The sequence below is a fragment of the Pipra filicauda genome, unplaced genomic scaffold, assembly GCF_003945595.2.
Source record: "Pipra filicauda isolate LSUMZ 115617 unplaced genomic scaffold, ASM394559v2 scaffold313_size859762_pilon, whole genome shotgun sequence".
NCBI lineage: Eukaryota > Metazoa > Chordata > Aves > Passeriformes > Pipridae > Pipra > Pipra filicauda.
In genome coordinates, this window is record NW_024104436.1 from 142,980 (window position 1) to 162,543 (window position 19,564).

General features: G+C 42.3%; 1 protein-coding gene across 1 annotated transcript in view; it reads left to right on the forward strand.

Moving 5' to 3' along the window:
- The window catches only part of CHST11 (carbohydrate sulfotransferase 11), a 96,522-nt gene extending 82,292 nt beyond the window's left edge, over window positions 1-14,230 (forward strand). Inside the window, exon 3 of the mRNA XM_039383522.1 lies at window positions 9,336-14,230. Coding sequence (XP_039239456.1) covers window positions 9,336-10,184 — 849 coding nt within the window. The 3' untranslated portion in view covers window positions 10,185-14,230. The remainder of the gene's footprint in view (window positions 1-9,335) is intronic.
- Window positions 14,231-19,564: the final 5,334 nt, after the last annotated feature.

Consider the following 19,564-nt stretch of genomic DNA (forward strand, 5'->3'; position numbering starts at 1 on the left):
TGCAAGCCGGAGGTACAGGAGGAGGATTTGTGTTACCGAGAAACCCATTAACATCGGCTGGCAGGTCAGAGCTGCTGGGGGGAGCAGGGCACACGTGTCCCAGGCAACTCCAGGCATTCAGGACTCCTTCGCCTCCTCCCCATATCCTGTGCAGGGTTTCACATGGCTTCTGTCCGGGTGGTGTCTGAGCTCCTGTCTGGTCTCTGCCCACCTCGTAGTTTGATGATGTTGCCTTTTCCTAAGGGAGGTTTCATTCACAGCACTAACTGCCCTTCCTGCCTGTGTGGCTCCACAACATTTGCCGAAAGCCTTGCTCCTGAAATGTGTAAAATACTGAGGTTTATGACAGCGAGCTTAGCTTACAGAACCCACTATCCCAGATTTGTGAAGTTTGAAGGACCCAGAAGACGACACCTGCCTGCATGGTAGGATCATTTGGGTGCCTCTGACACCTTCTTCGGCAGGTGGAGGTTCCCAATGCTGGGGACTCCTCACTCTGTTTCAGCACATGCATATATGCATATCCCTTCTATTGGGATTTATGCTGTATCTAAATGGAGTCTCTCATGTTTAGCTTCCTTACTACTTCTCCTAACCAGATTGAATCCAGACAGAAGATTATTCCCTTCCTCCTTGTGGAATTTCTTATGTATTTTTGTATTTATGTATCTACTCCATCCTGTTTCCCCACTCCACCCAGTTTATCTCACCCCTACTACCACAACTCCTTGCAACAGAGAAACAAATGTCAATTTTTCCATTGTCTCCTAGGTGCCAGCTATGTTAAAATGCAGTTTCTTATTCTGTTTTTTAAGGGCTACTCCCAGCTCCACCCTGGCTGACTCCATGCATCCCCAGCCCAGTGCTCCTCCTGGTGCATCATTTGCAGACATCCGTGGCATGCCTTTTCCTGACCAGTTCTCAAGCCTCTCCTTGAAATCATATCTACATGTCCCACAGTAAAGATGTAATAGCAGAGTACAGCAGCTACAGGTCCCTTGGCTTTAAGCTTCCCAAAGCCACGTTCTTGTTCTCAGACTTGCATTGTCCCAGTGTTTCATCTATGTCCTGATTGTAACCTGGCAGTTGAGAGATGAAAGGTGGAAGTCTCTTTTACCCCGTCTACAGTCCCTAGTGACTTGGAGACAGTTCTGCAAGCCTGGCCCTTTCCCAAGCAGCTGCGGGCAGCAGTAGTGTGTCCTTGGGAAGGGTCTTTCCCAGGTGAGGTCAAGTGCAGTTGTGTCCCTCTCAGCAGAGAAGATCGAGTGCAGCCTCTTGTCCTCTCCGATGCTGCAGCTCTTGCCCCACCATCAGTCTCCACTTCCTGTCCTCCACCCACATGAAAGCAAACTCACTCTTCTGCTGTGTGTCTGTCCATCACCCGTTAGTGCAATTAAGTCCATTGAAGGTGGTGATGGTAGGGGCACCTAAGGGCTACTTGAGGCAGCTTTGAGTGGCCAGTGGTCACAGTGTAGCAGTGAAACACCCATGCCTGAGACCAAGAAGTGTTAGGAAGGCAGTGGTTTGTCCCTGTGTGTTACAGGTTACATGCACAGGTCCGGAGAGCGTGAGCTCAGCTCCAGCCACCACATGTGCGCGCGGCTGTGTGCGTGTCTTGGAGGGAAAAGGACAGAAAGTTTTCATTTTAAAATTAAATTCATGAGATAGCCAGACCTTTCAGCTTTTTAATACAAACAGTGATTTATTGATGCATTTAGGAAATAAGCCAGGAGTGAACAAATTCATCACACGCTGTCCTTTTCCGAGCTGCTGTGGCAGCGGTGCAGGGAGCTCGGAGTCCCGGCAGCAGAGCCTCCACTGTGGGAAGGCAGCACAGCTCTGTCGCTCTCACCCCACCACAGCTGCTGAGGGTCCTCACCTGGGGTTTCATTAGCTTCTTTTTGCTGTGAGAAAAAAATAAAAGGATTGGCCATTTACCAAATTCCCCTTTTCCCCATTCCTTCCTTTGGCTGCTGGAAGGAGGATGCTAAGTGCACTTTGTACACGCAACAAGAAGCTCCAAGCTCATCTTCTATAAATTAAATCCCAATAAACCCTCCAACATGAAGCTTGTTTAAAGTGTTCCCAGGTCGAGGCTTCTCCGGCCTTCCTGATGATTTCTTACCTCTCTCGTGTTTGCACTTGAACTCGGTCACCTCAATTTTGCTTGCCCTGTGTTTGTAATATTCCCCCAGAGCTTCAGAACAGCAACATGCACAGCAGCACATCCTTCAGCCACCGTGTGGCCAGGCCATAGGTCTTTCTGCCTGGTTTTCCTGGGGACTTCCAACTTTTCCCTCTCCTTGTTCAGAGGAGATGTTTTACAAAATGTGTGCATTCATCTCATTAGCCCCAAACCCTATGTATGGTATGAGTCCTGACCTAATAGTTCCCAGCAGGGAGAATGAGAATGGACAGGCTTCTGAAAATGTTTGGATTTATATACAGGAGGAGGTAGCATTGGAAGTGAGCTGGTTCTTTTCTTCCTTAATCCATACCTTATTGTGTGACAGAGTTTTAGCCTGATTAAAAAGCTGGTTTTAATATACAGCTGGTGCCATTTGGTGTCAGTCTGTGATTTTTCAAGATTTTTGCATCATTTAGACTCCCTGTGGTACTTTACTTTCTCCCCAAGATGAAAAGGCCAATATTTAATGACCTAGTTGTGAAGTTTTCCCAGGAAAGTATCCGCATACGTGGCTGCATGTGTGACTGTTGCCAGATTTTGACTGGTTTAGTGTTTTCTTTTCTAGCACCCAACTAGTACTTGTCTAGTACCTGGACAAAGAAGAGTGAATGCCAAAGTTGATGTGGGTTTGGGGGGGTGCTGTTAATCAAATAACTGTAGTCTCTGGACTGAAAGAAATGCAATTGCTGAAATATCTCACCCTTCTCTGCTACGTACACGCACACAGGCAAAGATGGAGAGGTGCATAGGAAGAATTAGGAGGGAACATATGAAGAAATTCAGGATTTTAGACAATACAGTGCTAGCAGCTACTGTGTATTGACTGTTTTACTCTCAAGAGCTTTGATCCTCCTTTTCATAGCCCTGGTGCATTTTGTGCTGTGGGAACTGAAAGTGGTGTGGTTATCTTGGCTTGCAATACAGAGAATTGGAAAAAAATGTGTATTCAGCCTAATCTTCTCTGTGGGGCAATAAGTTCAATGCATGAAATGGAGAAAAAAAGCAGCTTTATAATGTTTCAAGAATTTCCTTCAGAGGATATAATTTGTCTCTAAAATGTTCTCACTTAGTAAAATCATTCCTAAGTTAATGTCAGTTTTGTTATCTTCTATTATCCAGCCACTCTGTTGAGACATTTTCATAGCAAATTCATATTCCAGTTTGTCTGTCCATAAGTTGTCAGGGAAGATGTTAAGCATTTCCATCTCCAATACACACAATGTGCTTTCTCTGAATGAATATTAATTGAGATTTTGGTGAGATTCTCATTTGAGTGCTGGAAGGTTTTGAAAAAATTCAGTCAAAAATAATATGCTATGAAATGTGAAGTAGATCAAAGTATGAAATATTGCAAAACCGTTACTTTAAAAAATTGTTGCAGTCCAGGTCAGTTTAATAAATTCTTTTTATCAAAAATGCAATTGTTCTCTTAGATACAGTGTTTTTATTCACATAGTTACAATTGCCTGACTGTCATCTGTAAAAATCAGCAAAGAGTAATAATTATTTGAGATGATTAGAGAAATGCTTATCCTTGGGCTGTTGAGTATGAAAAAATGCTAGTTCCCCATTATCATCTAATGCTGAACATTTTTAAGAATACAATCTAGAATTTGGTGTATAGCACATATATACGCTAAGTAGGGTAGTTATGGATACAAATTGTAAAAGCCAAGTATTAAAATAGTCTAAACTATGTTTGTAACTTGAAGACTGCCCATCAAGGTTTCAAGAGCCTTATTCACACTTTTTATGTGAGAACAGGATTGGAAATGTAACATCATGCTCAAAAAACCTCCACCCTTTTAGCATCTGGGAAAATATAAATAATATTGAGAAACATTTTGTATATTGAATAACAAACATTTCGTAGAACTCAAATGGTGTGGTTGATGGGCTACAGGAAGGAGAGCTGATAACACCTGAGAGATTTCAGACAACTGAAAGACTAATCTCTCTTGATGTCATATAACCAGGACCATTAGTGCCACCTATAGTTAGTCTGTCTGACACTTCTCACTTTAAGACCATTTTTTCAGTGGATTTTGAGCCTGTTGCAAACTCCTTCTGAACAAATACCATTAAGAAGAATTTGGTTGAGATGGGCTCTGGTTTACTAAGCTTAACAGTACTACTGGATAGACCCAGCTGGATGTCAGCTGGTTTTTAATTGGTGGCTGCTTGGACCACAGGTGAGGGGAACGCTGCAGCAGCTTGCGTAGTTCTAGCACGGGACAGAAACCAAACCTCAAAACATGAAGGTAACTGAAGAATTAAAGGCAGATACAAAGTCTTCATTAATGTAAAACTGAAGAGAAAAAGCAATTTAGCAAGGCATGGACTGCAAACCCCATTCATAATATTTATCTTCCTTATTCCACTCTAATTTGGTAATTTTGCCCTTCAGTCTGCCATGACCACATTTCATGTTGGCACTTCCAACATAGGTTGGTTGTGAGCCTGGTTAAATTAAGGTACAGAATTAGCTGCAGGCAATGCAGCAGAAATAAATAAAATCCTGCCTTGTAAATCTGGGGGTTACTTCTTTCCACACTATTTTTTTTTAATAGTGAGACAAAATTTAATTAATGGGCTTTTTGAGTGACACTTCAGTATTTCCATCCTTCTATTAAAAAACTGCTTTCAGTGCAGGTACCTCTGCACTGGATTGATCTCTGTGCCTGGTTTGCAGTACACTACTATATTCAGAAAAAAAGTTAGTTAAAAATTCCCTTTGTTTAAATCTGTACTTGCTGCTTGGCCATGAAGCTTGGAAAGCTCTTCAGAGATTATTTTATCCTGCTGTGCCTAAGTAACCAGAAGAAAATACCTCCCGTCTCATTACTCTGATTTACCTTGAATAACCTTTGCATGTCATGAGTTGATGACTGCCAGTTGGTCAGCATATGTATTTCTGATCAGTCTATTCTCTAGTGCTCTGCATAAAAAGCCCTCCTGTCCCCCATTCCCTATGCACCCCCCCCCTTCCTGCTGTACAGAAGACATCCACATGAGCAGAGCATGCTGGATTTAGCTTTCCTCCCCTGTTGTTAGTTTGGGACTGATGGAGATGAGAAGCTTCTGGGATCAGAGTGTCCCCAGGCTACATTTATCTTTTTCTTTTTTTAAATGCCACTGAGCTTGGGAGTCTCCCGCTGCTCATGTTGCTTCACTGTTCAACTTGGTTGCTGCATCAGAAAAGGAATGAAAACTTTGATCTTGACATGCCCTTCTCTGTCCCAGCTTACAACTTCTGCAGAAAAAAACCCCCATGATTCAAGTGCATCTGTGGTGACAGTCCTTTCAGGGAAGAACAGATGCTTTTATCAGATGTCTTCCCAAAATCTTTAATGTCCAGATAAGTCCAAGTGAACTGTCAGAGGACAGACCCAAGCACTGACTTTTATCACCATCCCCATGCTGCTCTCAGGTAACCTGCCCAAAGGCTTAAAAGTGTCCTTTCACAAAGTGGGGTGGATTTAGGTCATTACTTGCTGTGGCTTCCAGAACTGAGGGATCAGCAGGACCTCTGGCAATGACCACAGAGGCAGCAATCAGTGTCCAGGCGGCAGCTGTGCTCTCACAACTCCGCTGTAGGCACATCTATAACAGCTTTGGAGGAAGACAGTCCATGACCCTAATTGTTTGACTTGCCCTTCACCATCCATGTGTTTAAAGGTATCTGTCCCTTGGATCTTATCTCTCTGGCTGCTTGAATTTGTAGGGTATATTTTCTTCATTAGCTGTGAGCACCTTTGCACGTTTTCACTGACCAAGTGGACCTCCAGTCTCGTGTAATCTTACTGTTTTCCCAGTTCCCCTCACCAGCTTCAGGAGTGGAATTATTATGTGGTTAAAAGCCTTGCCTATAACTTAAAATGAAGAGGAACCATATTAGCATTAGATAACTCACTGTTAATATGTAATTTCAAAATACTAAATTGAAAAATGATGTTATGATTACCTCGCATGGTGCTGTAGACTCTACAGATCATGGAGGATGTCCTCAGTGCAAAGAAGAGTTTGGTGGCTCTTTCTATTTCGTACATGGCCCTTCATCCATCAGCCATACCAAATGGTACTGTCATTTATGAGAACAAGACAATACCCTTTTACTGTTGCATTGCTATTTGATATGCATTCTTTGTGCCATCAGACAGGACAGAGCACATGCAGAGCTGACCCTGGGGTGTTGGTGTATACTTAGTAAAGGTAGCTGACAAACCTATATGCCATTTCTTTGTATTTTTTTTGCAGGTTAAAAAGAGTGAGAGGCAAGTACCACTTGAAAATGCACAAGTGTAATCTTTTAAGTGAATTTAATGTAGTACAGTCTTATTTGCAATTGCAAATACTAAGGCTGCATTTTTCCCCTTACTCCAAATGCCTGAAAATCTCATTAATGTTAATGTATGGGAAAGAAGTGCTTAGCCTATTGATGGAGGAATGAAATCAGGAGCAAAGCACATCTCTACAAAGATTCATCTGCAGATTAGGGTCTGAAGCAACCATTAGATTATCAGATCTGACCTTCTATCTAATACAGGCCATAGAATCTCATCCACTTAATTCTGTATTTATCCCAAGAACAGCACCAGAAAATCAAATACAGTGCATTAACATATTATAATTTAGCGATATATTCAGGCATTTCTCCTTTTTTTAACTCTAAAACCAGAGGCAAACAGCACTACTGTGCTATATGATTATTGATGAAAATCTGCAGGAGGAGAGATTTTAGCTTTTTATCTGTCTGCAGAGGAGAATTTGTGTGTCTTTGTGCTTGCATAGGATTTTGTTTAGTTCTTTGAAAATTATTCATTGGTAACTCTAACCATTACAAAGCTGGTTGAGAACCATTACTTCTGTTTTTCTCTGAGGGCAGCACAAACTGAAATAGGGATTTTTGTATTTTTTTAAGAGAAAAAAGTCATTTTCTTGAAAAATCTGTGTGGTCCTTGACAACTGCTTTCTAACATCTTATTTGGAAACTCCCTGCCAGTCAGTTTTCCTAGGAAGCACGAAGCACATTTCACATCTGGTTTCTCATCCCTTTGACTATAACACAAAACTGCCCTTGAAGTGCACCTGGGAGGTATCCAGGGGGATACCACACACACACACACAAAAATGAGCCAAACTGTCTAAAAGACCTGCACTGGGCTATTGCATGTTTTAACCATTAGCCAGCATTTTACTGAACAAAGGGGCTAAAGAGATGAGACAAGATGAGGAAAGTATCAAGGAATTCAGAGAAGAAGTGGTGGGTGGCACTGCACAAAATACAGATGTCCCAGGATTGGCACATCAATATTCTCTGAAGGAAAAATCCTCCTGCCCAAGTTTGAGGTGCCCCAACCCCTTGGTGTTGCTCATCCCATGAAAACATTTCTTTGCAACCCACCACAGCCCAGATGGAGGGAGAGTCTCTGCTGCTCACGTGTCGCAAAAGCTTTTGCTGTCCCTTGGGCAGGTGAAACCTGGGCTCTTAGGGCTTGTCTGTAACAATGCAATTTCTATTTCCTTCCTCTCTAAAGCTCAGAAATCCTGCAACTAGCTTGGTCCCATCTTGAAATTTTGTCTGGGTTTTTGACTCAAAAGTGCATTTGGATCCTATTCTTTGTGGGTTTTTTTAAAAAATATGAATCATGGCTAACTACTGCTATTGAAAGCAGATATTTGACCTGTGACTGCAGGAACTGGAGGTTCACTATGAACCCCCAAGCTGGTGCAAAACCATTTTCCAAGGATGAGGAGTTTTGCCTGGCATAATGGTTTTGTCTGGTATACTGGCAAGGAGGAAGACCCCTATAACCAAAGGAGCCCCTACAGCAGATGCACAGTCTACATTGCCTCAAATACTTCTTTGCAGAGTCCTGTGATTCATGATAACCTATGTAGAAGATACTAGAGAAATACTTTCGAAAGACTGAGCATACAAGAAGGAATCTCAGAGCTCCTTGCCTATCAAAGAGGAAGGTCAATACTTGCCTTAATTCTTGGCTTTGAGGCTAAATTAGTTACTGAGCATAAAGCTCATTGAAATCCACAGGTAAATGGTGTTAAATAAATGTAAATAACATTACCCAAACCTTCCCCCTGTTGCTTTGATGCAATTTCTTCACAATATGTAAAAAGGCATTTATAGCACTGATGGTAGGGCTGCACAAAACAACACCATGCCATGCAGAGACACCTCAGGTGGCTCTGAATAACCAAACATAGGAGCCTGCACTAGCATGGCCCTTTGCTCGAGCTCATATTCCCTGTTTCCTGGAGGAGCTCATTGCCTGCCTTAGTAGAAGCTCTTGCTGTGGTTGCTGGACACAGTCTCTGGCTGGTGGTGAGAGAGTGGCCTTCTCTGCACAGCTGCTGTGTGGGTCCTCCCTAAAACAGATTAGAGACTCTCCAAAGTATCCAGTAGCACTAATAGTTGAAAGTTAGGGCACTGTTAACAAAGTAGTAAGGAACACAAAACTATGTGTGTTAGAAGACCACACACTCTTTCTTTCTCTGTCAATGTGGCTTCAGCAGAGAGGCAAATTTATCATGGATATTCTGTTCAGTGAAGAAATCATATCTGAGTGAATGGTTGTCTTGTAGAGTTGCAGGAATATCCATGGGCTTCATTTATTCTGCCAAGGTCATAGCCAGGTAACAAGCCACATTTATTCAATTCTCTAACATAAAAGACACCAGCAACAAGGGCACAAACTTTTTATTTTGAAAACTTTTCCAACTCTGGTGTCTCCCTACCCCATGTTAGCAGCAAATGGGGTCCAACACTGCTGTAGCCATGGGATGGACTGCAGAGTGGACTAAGCAGTGACCACATGTCAGATTGAGGGTTCTGTAAATACACTTGCCACCAGGCTGTGTGAGCACTTGTGCTCCTTCATGTTGGCTTCAAAGCAGAGCTCTGGAAGCTTTGCAAACAGCATTTAAGAAGTGTCAAGAAGTTTGTGTATCAAGAAGTTTGGAGACAAAAAGAGTTTATCTTCTAGAATGGGAACAATTTTACTCTGCCACACAGTGAACTGTTCTATGCAGGCAGAAATCTACTTTTCTATGAATTTATATAATAAGCAAAAAGGCAGTGAGAGTTTCCCAGCCGCTTGACTTACTGGTGCCTGTGCTTTCTTTGCAGTTGTCCAACACAGCAATTCTTCATCAGATTAGACGAGACCAAGTGACAGACACGTGCCGAGCAAACAGTGTGTCCAGCAGGAAGCGCCGCGTGCTGACACCCAATGATCTCAAACACCTGGTTGTGGATGAAGATCATGAAATGATCTATTGCTATGTTCCCAAAGTGGCCTGCACAAACTGGAAGAGAGTCATGATGGTTTTGACGGGAAGAGGCAAATACAGTGATCCGATGGAAATCCCAGCCAATGAAGCCCACGTGTCTTCAAACCTGAAGACCCTCAACCAGTACAGCATCCCAGAGATCAACCACCGCTTGAAAAACTACATGAAGTTCCTCTTTGTTCGCGAGCCTTTTGAGAGACTGGTGTCAGCCTACAGGAACAAGTTCACCCAGAAGTACAACACTTCCTTCCACAAGCGATACGGCACCAAAATCGTGAGGCGCCAGAGGAAAAACGCAACCCAGGAAGCTCTGCGTAAAGGTGATGACGTGAAATTTGAAGAGTTTGTGGCATATCTCATCGACCCACACACCCAAAGAGAAGAGCCCTTCAATGAGCACTGGCAGACTGTGTACTCCCTCTGCCACCCTTGCCACATCCACTACGACCTCATAGGAAAATACGAAACGCTCGAAGAGGATTCGAATTACATTCTCCAGCTGGCAGGAGTAGGCAACTACCTGAAATTCCCCACCTATGCAAAGTCTACGAGAACTACTGACGAAATGACCACAGAGTTCTTCCAGAACATCAGCTCCGAGCACCAAACGCAGCTGTATGAAGTCTACAAACTTGATTTTTTAATGTTCAATTACTCAGTGCCAAGCTACCTGAAATTGGAATGAGGGATGGGTTGGGGGGAGAGAGGGGAGAGAAAGCCTGTTTTATTTAAGATTTTTATTTGTCATAATAAATATGGAGAATGGGTTATTTTGTAAATTAATATTTTCTTTTTTTGAATGATGCTGCGAGCAGCACAGTCAAAATTATTTAAATCAACTGTAAGAAAGGACAGCTCTCTTTGCAGGGTAACAGGATTGTGACGATCTAGCTGTAGAAATGACTAATACTGCTACACTGTTTAAAAAAATGTTGTGTTCTGGTGAATTTCATTGATCTTGCATTCCTCCAATTCTAATTAATGTTATTTATACTTATTTAAAACATTGTCTCTTGGTAGGTGTCACTTCAGCAGCAGAGATAACATAACATTTGGACAAAAGGAGTCTGGGTTTGTGCTTTCCTCAGTTGAGCTTGTCTCTGGGTATTACTCTTCCATTAGCCATTGATTCAGGTAAATACAGAAATGGTTCTTGATACCACATGCTTTGAGAAGAGTGTTGGAAATAAGTTCTTCAGAAAGTGATATTGCGCTCTACACTAGTACAAAATCTATCTTTCTAGCCCAGAAAAGAAAAAGTAAAACAAACTTGGGTAGATTCGTGCTATTTAAAACCCATGACTGAAAGAAATGTGAATGTATTCCTCAGAAAGAGAAACCCTGAACCTTTTATAAATCCTATTGAGCTTATCAAGAATATGACCAGTCTCACTGTCTCTTAATTTGGGCCTACCAGCCCAAAAAAATGCAGATTTGCAGATGGTCCATCAGAAAAAAACCAGCATTTTGGAAGTGACTGTAAGAGATTTTTGAATGCTCAAAGCAATTGGCATTGACTTAATTCATATCCAGGATGGGGTTGGGGGAACTTCATCCTCTGCAAGTCGACCCTCCCTAACAAATCTTAAGATGGACAACCAAAACTGGCTTAAGAGACCCCATTGCTATAAATGATCTGGCTATGTCATTTGAAAAGTCAAAAAGTCATCTTCATGTTGATAGCATGCAAGACAATAAAAAAGGTCTCATCGTCCCACATGCTGGTTTCATGGCTTTTTCCTGGGGGAAGAGGGAGTCTTCTTTTTTCGGTTGATGCCTAAATACTATTGACAGGGATGTTTTTAAATTCCAGTGGATTAGAAATTCATCTCAAGTGAGTCCTAGTGTAAGGCCATGACCTTTTGCGTTAAGGTGAATGTCTCAGTACCGGTTGTTTTGTGTATAACAGCTTGTTGGGATGACAGATTGTACCAGTTGCAATTGTTTTGGGCAAGCAAATAGTAATCTATTCACACCAAATAAATGATGAAAAATGAGATTTCAGTGTGGATCTGTTAGCCAGCTAGTGAGAGCAGAAGATCAGGCTTCTCCAAATGTTTGCTTCAGTTTGATGCAGGTGAGGTGCATGGCCTGGGGAATGCTCTGTAGCCACCCCAAGGTGTCCTGTCTGGGGGTGGCAGTGCCATCAGAGAGCTGAAGGGCAAAAGGAGGCAGAGGCTTAAATTGAGGCACTTGTGGGAATCTAAAATCTGTTTTAAAGTTGATAGACGGTTTAAATGGGGTTTTTGAATTGCCTGTGTGTCAATCTTAAGATCGAAACAAACCCTTCCAGAAATTACTGATGATTTAAATAAACTCAATTGAAGGCAGAGCTGTTTTAACAATATCAGAGCCAGATCTTGAAAATGTATTGTACAGTAGCCAATAATATCCACTGAATTACATTAGTTTCCAGGACACAGATGTGATTAAAGAAGAAAAATAGTTTGCATCTTATTTGATAAAAATAAGTTGCTGAATAAATCTCATAGAAAAAAAATAACAAACAGCAGCTGAAGTCCTTTCACAATTGGATTTGGTCTTAGGCAGGACTTGGATCATTATTTTTTGTATCATACCATACAAATATATCTCTCATCCATTCTGGAACAGCCACAGTTTTCATAACCCAGGTCCTATTTATAACCCAGAGCACTGGCCCAGTGGCAAGCAAAGGGCTAGCTGGCTGTGCCTACCCACCCTGAATTCCTGCTGGTTGGTTGCTGGCTGGTGTTTTACTTGAAAGCAGTTTTGTCTCATTTAGAGTATGTGGAGCTGTTGCAAGTGCCTCTCACAGTGTGCCCTGGCTTTTTTATGTTCCTCGTTCAGTGGTTGTATGTTTGTTAAAAAACAACTGAGGGTAGATTCCCCTTTCTCCCCCCCCGCCTTGCAATACTTCCTACAAGCTATTTGTGTGCTTGTTTGGTCTTGCATCCAACAGTGCTCATATTTTGGTCCAATTTTCTTCTCAGTTAGCTGTTAATTTCTCCAGGAGGATGTGATGTGAATTTTTTCATTTAAGACAAAAGTGGCCTGAGAAAGAAAATATTTTAAAAACGGTGTGGGCTTCCCCCTTTGTTTTTGTACTTGAGCATCATCACCACGGTTTTATCTGTTCTGAAATACTCCCTTTAGTTTCACAGCCTTGTAGACACAAAAGCCCTAATTGACAGCTCTGATAGAAAAGCTTTAGGTGAAAAACACGTTCAGGAGATCTGAGGAGTGAGCATTACTCCAGCCAGGATTTTTAGCAGCAGCTTTGAGTTTGATTACCCAAATTCTGCCTCCCCACGGAGGGCTGCTCTATGGGTGGATGCTCACCACTGAGAGGAGTCTTATGTGGACTAAAAGTGGGCACTTTTAAGTCACTCGCTTTTTAAAAACCTCGATCCCAAACTAATACAACCTGGTTATCTAGTGTGTTATATCTGTTTTGGGTGCTGTGAATAGGCTGTAGACCGTGTTTAAAATGAACAGCTGACATGCTGGATTTGATCATGCAGTGAGCACAAAGCCCTCACCAGCTCAGAGGAGGATCACAGATGTTAAGGAATAGCCTTTTCTTTTGGTCTACTGAGTGCGTTGTTTCGACTGAGCCAAAAAATATCTCTTTCTACTGCAGCCACACAGGAGGGATGTTCAGGGTTGTTCATCCTTATCTCAGTGAGATAGCAGCCACCACCTGCAGTGGTGGGGGCAACCAGGGAATCAGGCTGGTTTTACCCTCACCTCTTCACTGAGTTTCCCAGCTGGAGGAGAAGAGAGGCTGGTCTGCTCCCGAGCTCTGCCTCCCTCACAGCTTCATTTCTGCTGTGGCCACATCTAGTCCTGGGAGACAAACAGGCAGCACTGAGCCACAGCAAAATACAAAATACAGATGTCCTCATGGGACAGCAAAGGCCACCTAGGGAGCTGCTGTTGTAAAAGGATGTGCATTAGTTATGATCGAGTCATGATGAGCACAGAGAGGACCCGATGGGGGAAGTCTTGCTCCCCACCTCTGTCCCCAGCCCCTCAAAGCTGCTGGAGCAGTGATTCCTTATCTCTGAGCAGCTGATGCCTCCCTGTCACTTGGCGTGGCCAGCACTGAGCCCAGCAGTGCTGGTGGCTCTGTACTCGGCACAATACCCACAGCCAGGGGTTCATTCTCCCCAGATGGCCCCAAGCACCTTAACCTGGAGGGCAGGCTGGATTTGGCCCATCGAACATGGTGGTGACTCCTGGGTGGTGGAAGGTCCCCCCAAACCTGACTTGGTCCATGCTTCAGCCTCTTTGTAAACCACATCCATTACCACAGAAATGTGCAAACTGCCTGAACCATGCGCTGTGTAAGACAAGTGAAATAAATAATCCACAAGCAGAAGTGCTTTTAGAAGTAAAATGTTTTAGGGTTTCACTGTAGTCTGCTGCACTTTTCAGGTACAAAAAGGGACTGTCCTTACTATTACTCTTGTTACAGAGAGTGTTATTTTCTTACATGCATGCACAATACAATGTGTACGAATAATTTAACATCAATGTGGGGTTGGATTTTTTTTTAACCTATTTGTATGCAGTAGAAGGCTTGTTGTAGAAAAGTATCTCCTCATACTTAAATATACTGTTAATAAAGAAAAAAGCTAAATTATACATTGCCAACAGAAGTGTGAACTGCTCATGAATCTTTCCTTAAAAAAGCCATTCAAGCCTGATTATTTTTCTAAGTAACTTCAATTAAATTGAAGAAAGAAAGTTCCTCTCTGTGTGCTTTATTTCTGGCTCATGCTTTCAGGGTGGATTTTTCAGGGTGGGATTTTTGTCTACATGGCTTTGCTTTCTCACCTGCGTTATTGTGGCAGGACACACAGAAGACTTAAAATGATCTACTACTGTGGAGCAGGAAAGCTAAAGTCATCTAACAGCATCCCTCTTGCTCCTCTTCTTTCTCGAGTTCCCAGCCAGCAAGGATGAGGGCTGTCAGTTTAAGACCTGTTGCATGCCCAGAAACATTGTCCTACCTCAAGCAAGGGTGATTTAGAGCCAGACAGATGACGTAAACTCCAGGTACCTGATGAGCTTCAGGCCACGTGCTTGCTCACCTTCATGTGAATCCACTAATAATGGCTTTGAGTTTAACATTTCCAGCAGTCCCCAAGCCTGTGTGGTATTGTCCATGGTTTTCACTGAGGCCACATCTAACCCCAAAGTGGAAACTTCCAACTGAGCTTTGAAGACAAGATCTCTTTGTAGGTGACATGCTTTACGTCACAGATCATCTTGGTATCCCATCACTGTAACCTCTTCAGCATCTTAACATGCCTCTTGAACTGGGGAGGGACCCAAAACTGAATGCCACATTCTGGGTGCAGCCCTGCCAGTGACAAACAGACCATTGAATCTGCCAGCCCCACTCCTCACAAGGCAAACATCATTCACAGTGAGAGCAGAGACAAACAGAAAATAGGCAGTCTGCTGAGCAAGTGTCATAGCACATGGTGGGGCACTGGCCAAGCCCATTCCCACCTCAAATGCCCCATCACCCTGCACTCCCTAATTAGTAGGCAGAACTGCAGCACCGTTTATTGAAATCACAGCTCGGCTGTGCAGTATTAAGATAACAACCTTCACCTTTCAAAACATTGGTGATTTGTGTCTTCTACAGTCTCAATCAGAGGGAGATAATTAAGAAGGTCTTGAGAAGGACTGGATCTAAGTGAGCACTTAGCCTGAGTCTGGCCACTCTGCTGATTGTTCTGTATCCCTTTGGCAGCTTGGCAGGGCAGGGAATACACACTCTTGGAAGTGATGCAATCCCGTTCTGGCAGTGCATGGGTCTCTCGCCACTGTACTGCCCTGAGAGAGCCCCTCAGCTGCATTCACAGAGGTGGAGTGCAGTGTCATGCAGAAACAAGGGCCAGGAGAAATCTCCAGGAAATCCCTTGGCTGTGTAGGGATCAGTGCACTAGAGCACGCCAGGGAACCGAGCACAGGCAAGGGGAACCAGCTGCTGCAGAGGTCAGCCATGGAGGGAGGGAGCTGGGGGCTTTACAAAATTGAAGTCACACGCACACAAAACTGGAAACTTCCATTTTTGAGGCAATGGGGTAAGAAATGGCCTCTCTGCACAGCTCTTGGGTGCACAACTATCAGTGATTTCCTTTGTTCCTTGTAAGAATAGCAGAGAGAGAAGCCCAGTCCTCGATACTGCCACAGACTCACAAAAGCACCAGTGGAAGGAAGCTCGAGGATTTGTCCTTTTGGCAAGCCTCAATTTTTCCATTAAATAATTACAAATTTACAAAACCCCTTCATTTTGGCACCCAGGAGCTGCCAGCAGCAAAGACCTCAGGCAGCCGCTGTACGACAGTAGAGCTGGCAGCAGCAGAGCTCCCCTGGGGCACTGGGGAGATGAATCTGCAGCACTGGGGAATGTGACAAACTGTAAAGATCCTGCATGACTGAGGTGTCCCCTTGCCCAAGTGAGTAATTCCAGTGGAGCTAATGCAAAGTTTGAAGAAAGCCTGTTCCTGTAGTCATAAATGCTCCCTGTGCAAGCACGAACTCTGACACTTCCCTACCTTTGTTTGCATGCAAGTGCATTTCATTTAATTCCATCATAATTGCAAAAACATTTAAAATACGGGAAACTGGAAGGAAAAGAGAAAAAAATTAAACAAGTGCAGAGAAGAAACCAGAGCATATGCTTCCCAACCAACAGCACAGTGCTTTTCTCACTAGTTGTGTTACACATCATCACGTACAAGACTCCTGATGCCACAAAAAAATATCTTGCTTTTCCAGGTGCACCTACAAGTTTGCCAAAGACTGAAAATTTTGAAAAATTAGAGTCTGGTTTTATTCTTCAATGTGCTAAAAGTCAACATATCCAAAAGCCACCTCCCCAACTTGTATGCAAATCAGTTTTTTAAAAAAAATGTATTAAAGAGGAAAATCAAATTTCTCTTTCCTGTTGGCATGACAAAAAGCCAACTGTTTCCACTGTTATTTGAAATGTCATTCTACTGGGGTGCTCAAGCCTCCTGACTATGAGATTCAACTCACTGCTGGCTAAGTCAGAGCCATTTAGGACCCAGAGTAGTGACCTATTCATGGAAGAAAAAAGAAAATATTATCATTCATTTATACGTTGTTTAAAATATATTTTGCCAATATTTAATAATGTTACTAATTTTGAATTGAAATTGATTCCTCTGTCCCCATTTTTTTTGAGTAAATGCAGCCTGAGCTAATATTTCTTTAGGTGCACATGTCCTATCACTAGGCAATTAATGGAAAGTTCATGTTGGAAAATAGCATTTAAAGTAAAATTATGTGGATTTGAAAATCTCATTTCAATCAGAGTTTTTAATTAAAAAGCAAGCAACTAGCAAAGCTGTTTTGAATCCAAATCAATCCAAAGTTTATGCCCTCATTTCTGTATTCTTCACTAATACATAAAGCTGTCAGAGTAACATACAGCTGAATAATAACACTTTAGTCACTAGGCTTTGGTTTATTCTAAAAACTAGAATTTTACTGTGACAATTCATGACTTTTTAGCAGCAAGAGGTCTCTGTGCTGTCAGTAGGTATTTGCAGCCCTATATCAAGTCAAAACCTGCAGCCCACAACAGCCCCAATTTCCCATAAAAGCTTGTGCAAAGATGGGGTTTAAGCCTTTCTTAGGCTCAATTTAGTCAGACTTACTTTAGCAGATAACCATTCTAGCTAAGGTTTAGTTTTATGTCTAAAGTAGAGGTGTTGGGTTTTTTTTAAAATTTGATTGCTCTATGAATGTGATCAATCACTGCATTTTTTTATCCTTTTTTTAAACTTGAAAGAAATTAATTTAGAAAGAGAGGTCAAATCAGAGCAAGCAGCCACAATAAGAAGAGGCAAGTGTTGGCTGCAGAGGTGTCCAGGTAAATGTTGAGGCATCCATTCAAGAAAAACAAAATATATTTCTTCCAGGAATTATAGCTATTCATGATTTATGACAAAATTTTCCTTCACTTATATGGAAGGACATAACAATTTAACTATTTTGAATTAATTTTACAATGTACTTTGAGAGTTTATCATAAAAATGTTACCGCTGTGTTCGTGCAATACAATTTTATGTGCTGTATGTATCATTCCGACAGCAGATGCTTTTAAAGCATCCCTTTTTCACTTAGGAAAATTTCAAAAATTAAATCCACCATTTTTAAATTAAAAAAACCCTTGAAGTGCAAGGATTAGAAGGAGGCATGGCTGAGTGCAATTCAGGTGACAAATTAAAGTCTGCATAACTACGGAAAAGGACTGCAAGATGGGAGGAAATGTAAGATGGAAAGTCTCAGTTTGGGGAGTCTCCTTGTGAAACACTGAGAATTAAATCAGAGGAAATGTTTGAGAACACAGTGGGGTGAACAATCCTGCTTTGCTTATTGTAGTGTGTTTCACGTTACCCAGCAAATCTTTAGCGGGGATTCTGGAAGCTGATTAAAACCTATAAATGCTCTCATATAAAAGAGTATTCCATGCTGGGGAAATGCAGCCAGAGCAGAGCACATAAGCTCCGTCCCAGTTCCTTAGCAAGGAGTTACACACTTGGTTTGCAGTGTCTGGATTTCAGTCTTACTTTTCATGATGTAAAGATGTCAGATGGAAAGCATTCAGGTGAATACTTCTGAAATAATTAACAGGTTTCAGGTTTAAGATGTTTTGTCCTTGATTTTGAACAGCAGAAGCTCCTTAGGAATCATGTGCCCTCCATATCCTAAACCAGGATAAGGCTGCAGTCAGCCTTTTTCTCATGGGTGTTGTCATAGTTCCTGTGATGGGTGTTACTGTTAACTCCTCCATTATTATCAAATTACCATGCAAAGTGAGCTTTTGAGGAGCACAGAGATTTCCAGCTGGAGACAGACACTTTAGCTTTCCCTCCAGCAGGACATTTCAGTAGATGTACTCAGCCAGGTGTGCTCCTGTTTCCGAGTGAAATAACATGTTCACATTTTTCCTTTGATCAAATAAAAAGCCTCAGGATAATTAGCTGAAGAGATGATGGTGATAACTAATGTTTTCCTTCTGCATCAGAGATCTTGCTGATGCAATTTGGGTATAAGTCTTGATAGACGTGAACTGAATGCAGCCCTGTGCTGCATTGCCAGATACTTTCCCTTCTTCTCAGAGGCTGTCAGACAGCAGAGAGGCTCCTAAACCTGGGCATCCTATCCCCCTGTCACTCACAGTCATTCATTTCTATCAAGTGACCATCAGTCTGCCATACAGAGCAAACATAACTTCTTGCATATTTTGGCCTGAATTGTCTTAATAAAAACATTTGAAGTTTAATTTGTTGTGGGTTGTTAGTGACTAAGGATTCCAGGCCAATTCTCCCATCTCACAAGAGGAGTTAAATTGGTATCAGTGTTATACAAAATTGCCTCTGCTGCATAGCCATGAGCATCCCCCTGTAGCCCTGAGAGGCAAGCACACAGATCTCCCCCGAGCTATGTGGCAACAGCCCTCCTATTCCTGATCCTGAGGGCTTGTATTGGAAAAGGGACTCCCAGTTATTCTGTAGCTTACAAGGACTTCCTGCATACTGGAGACAACTGTCCTCAGAGCATACAGAGGGTGCATGGGTCAGTCTTGCCTAGTCCATAGAGCTGTAAGCCATACCTTCCTAAAAGCAGAAGAAATGAAAAAAAAAAAAAAATCTCCTCTTATGTGTGGCAGGAGGTTTTTACAGAGGTATGAATGGGACAAAAATGGATTACAAGACTTAGTCCTTATCTAGCAAGAGATTGACCATGCACATATGTGAGGGATACACATGGCACGGTTGAGGTTCCTGCAGGTGTGCTGTGGTCCTGAAAAAAATCAGACAACTAAAAATGAGCTTTCACTGAACACCTCAATTCCATAATATGCCAGAAAAGTTGATGCAATGTTGTTAGAGTTGAATGAGAATCAACAACCAGAAAGGTAAAGAGTCATTAGTTTTGTCTCATGTTGTGAGAGGATTCCTATGCTTCTTGTAACCAGTGCTAAAAATGTTTGTTTCTCTTAGTGCCAGTCTAAAAGAGATAAAAATTCC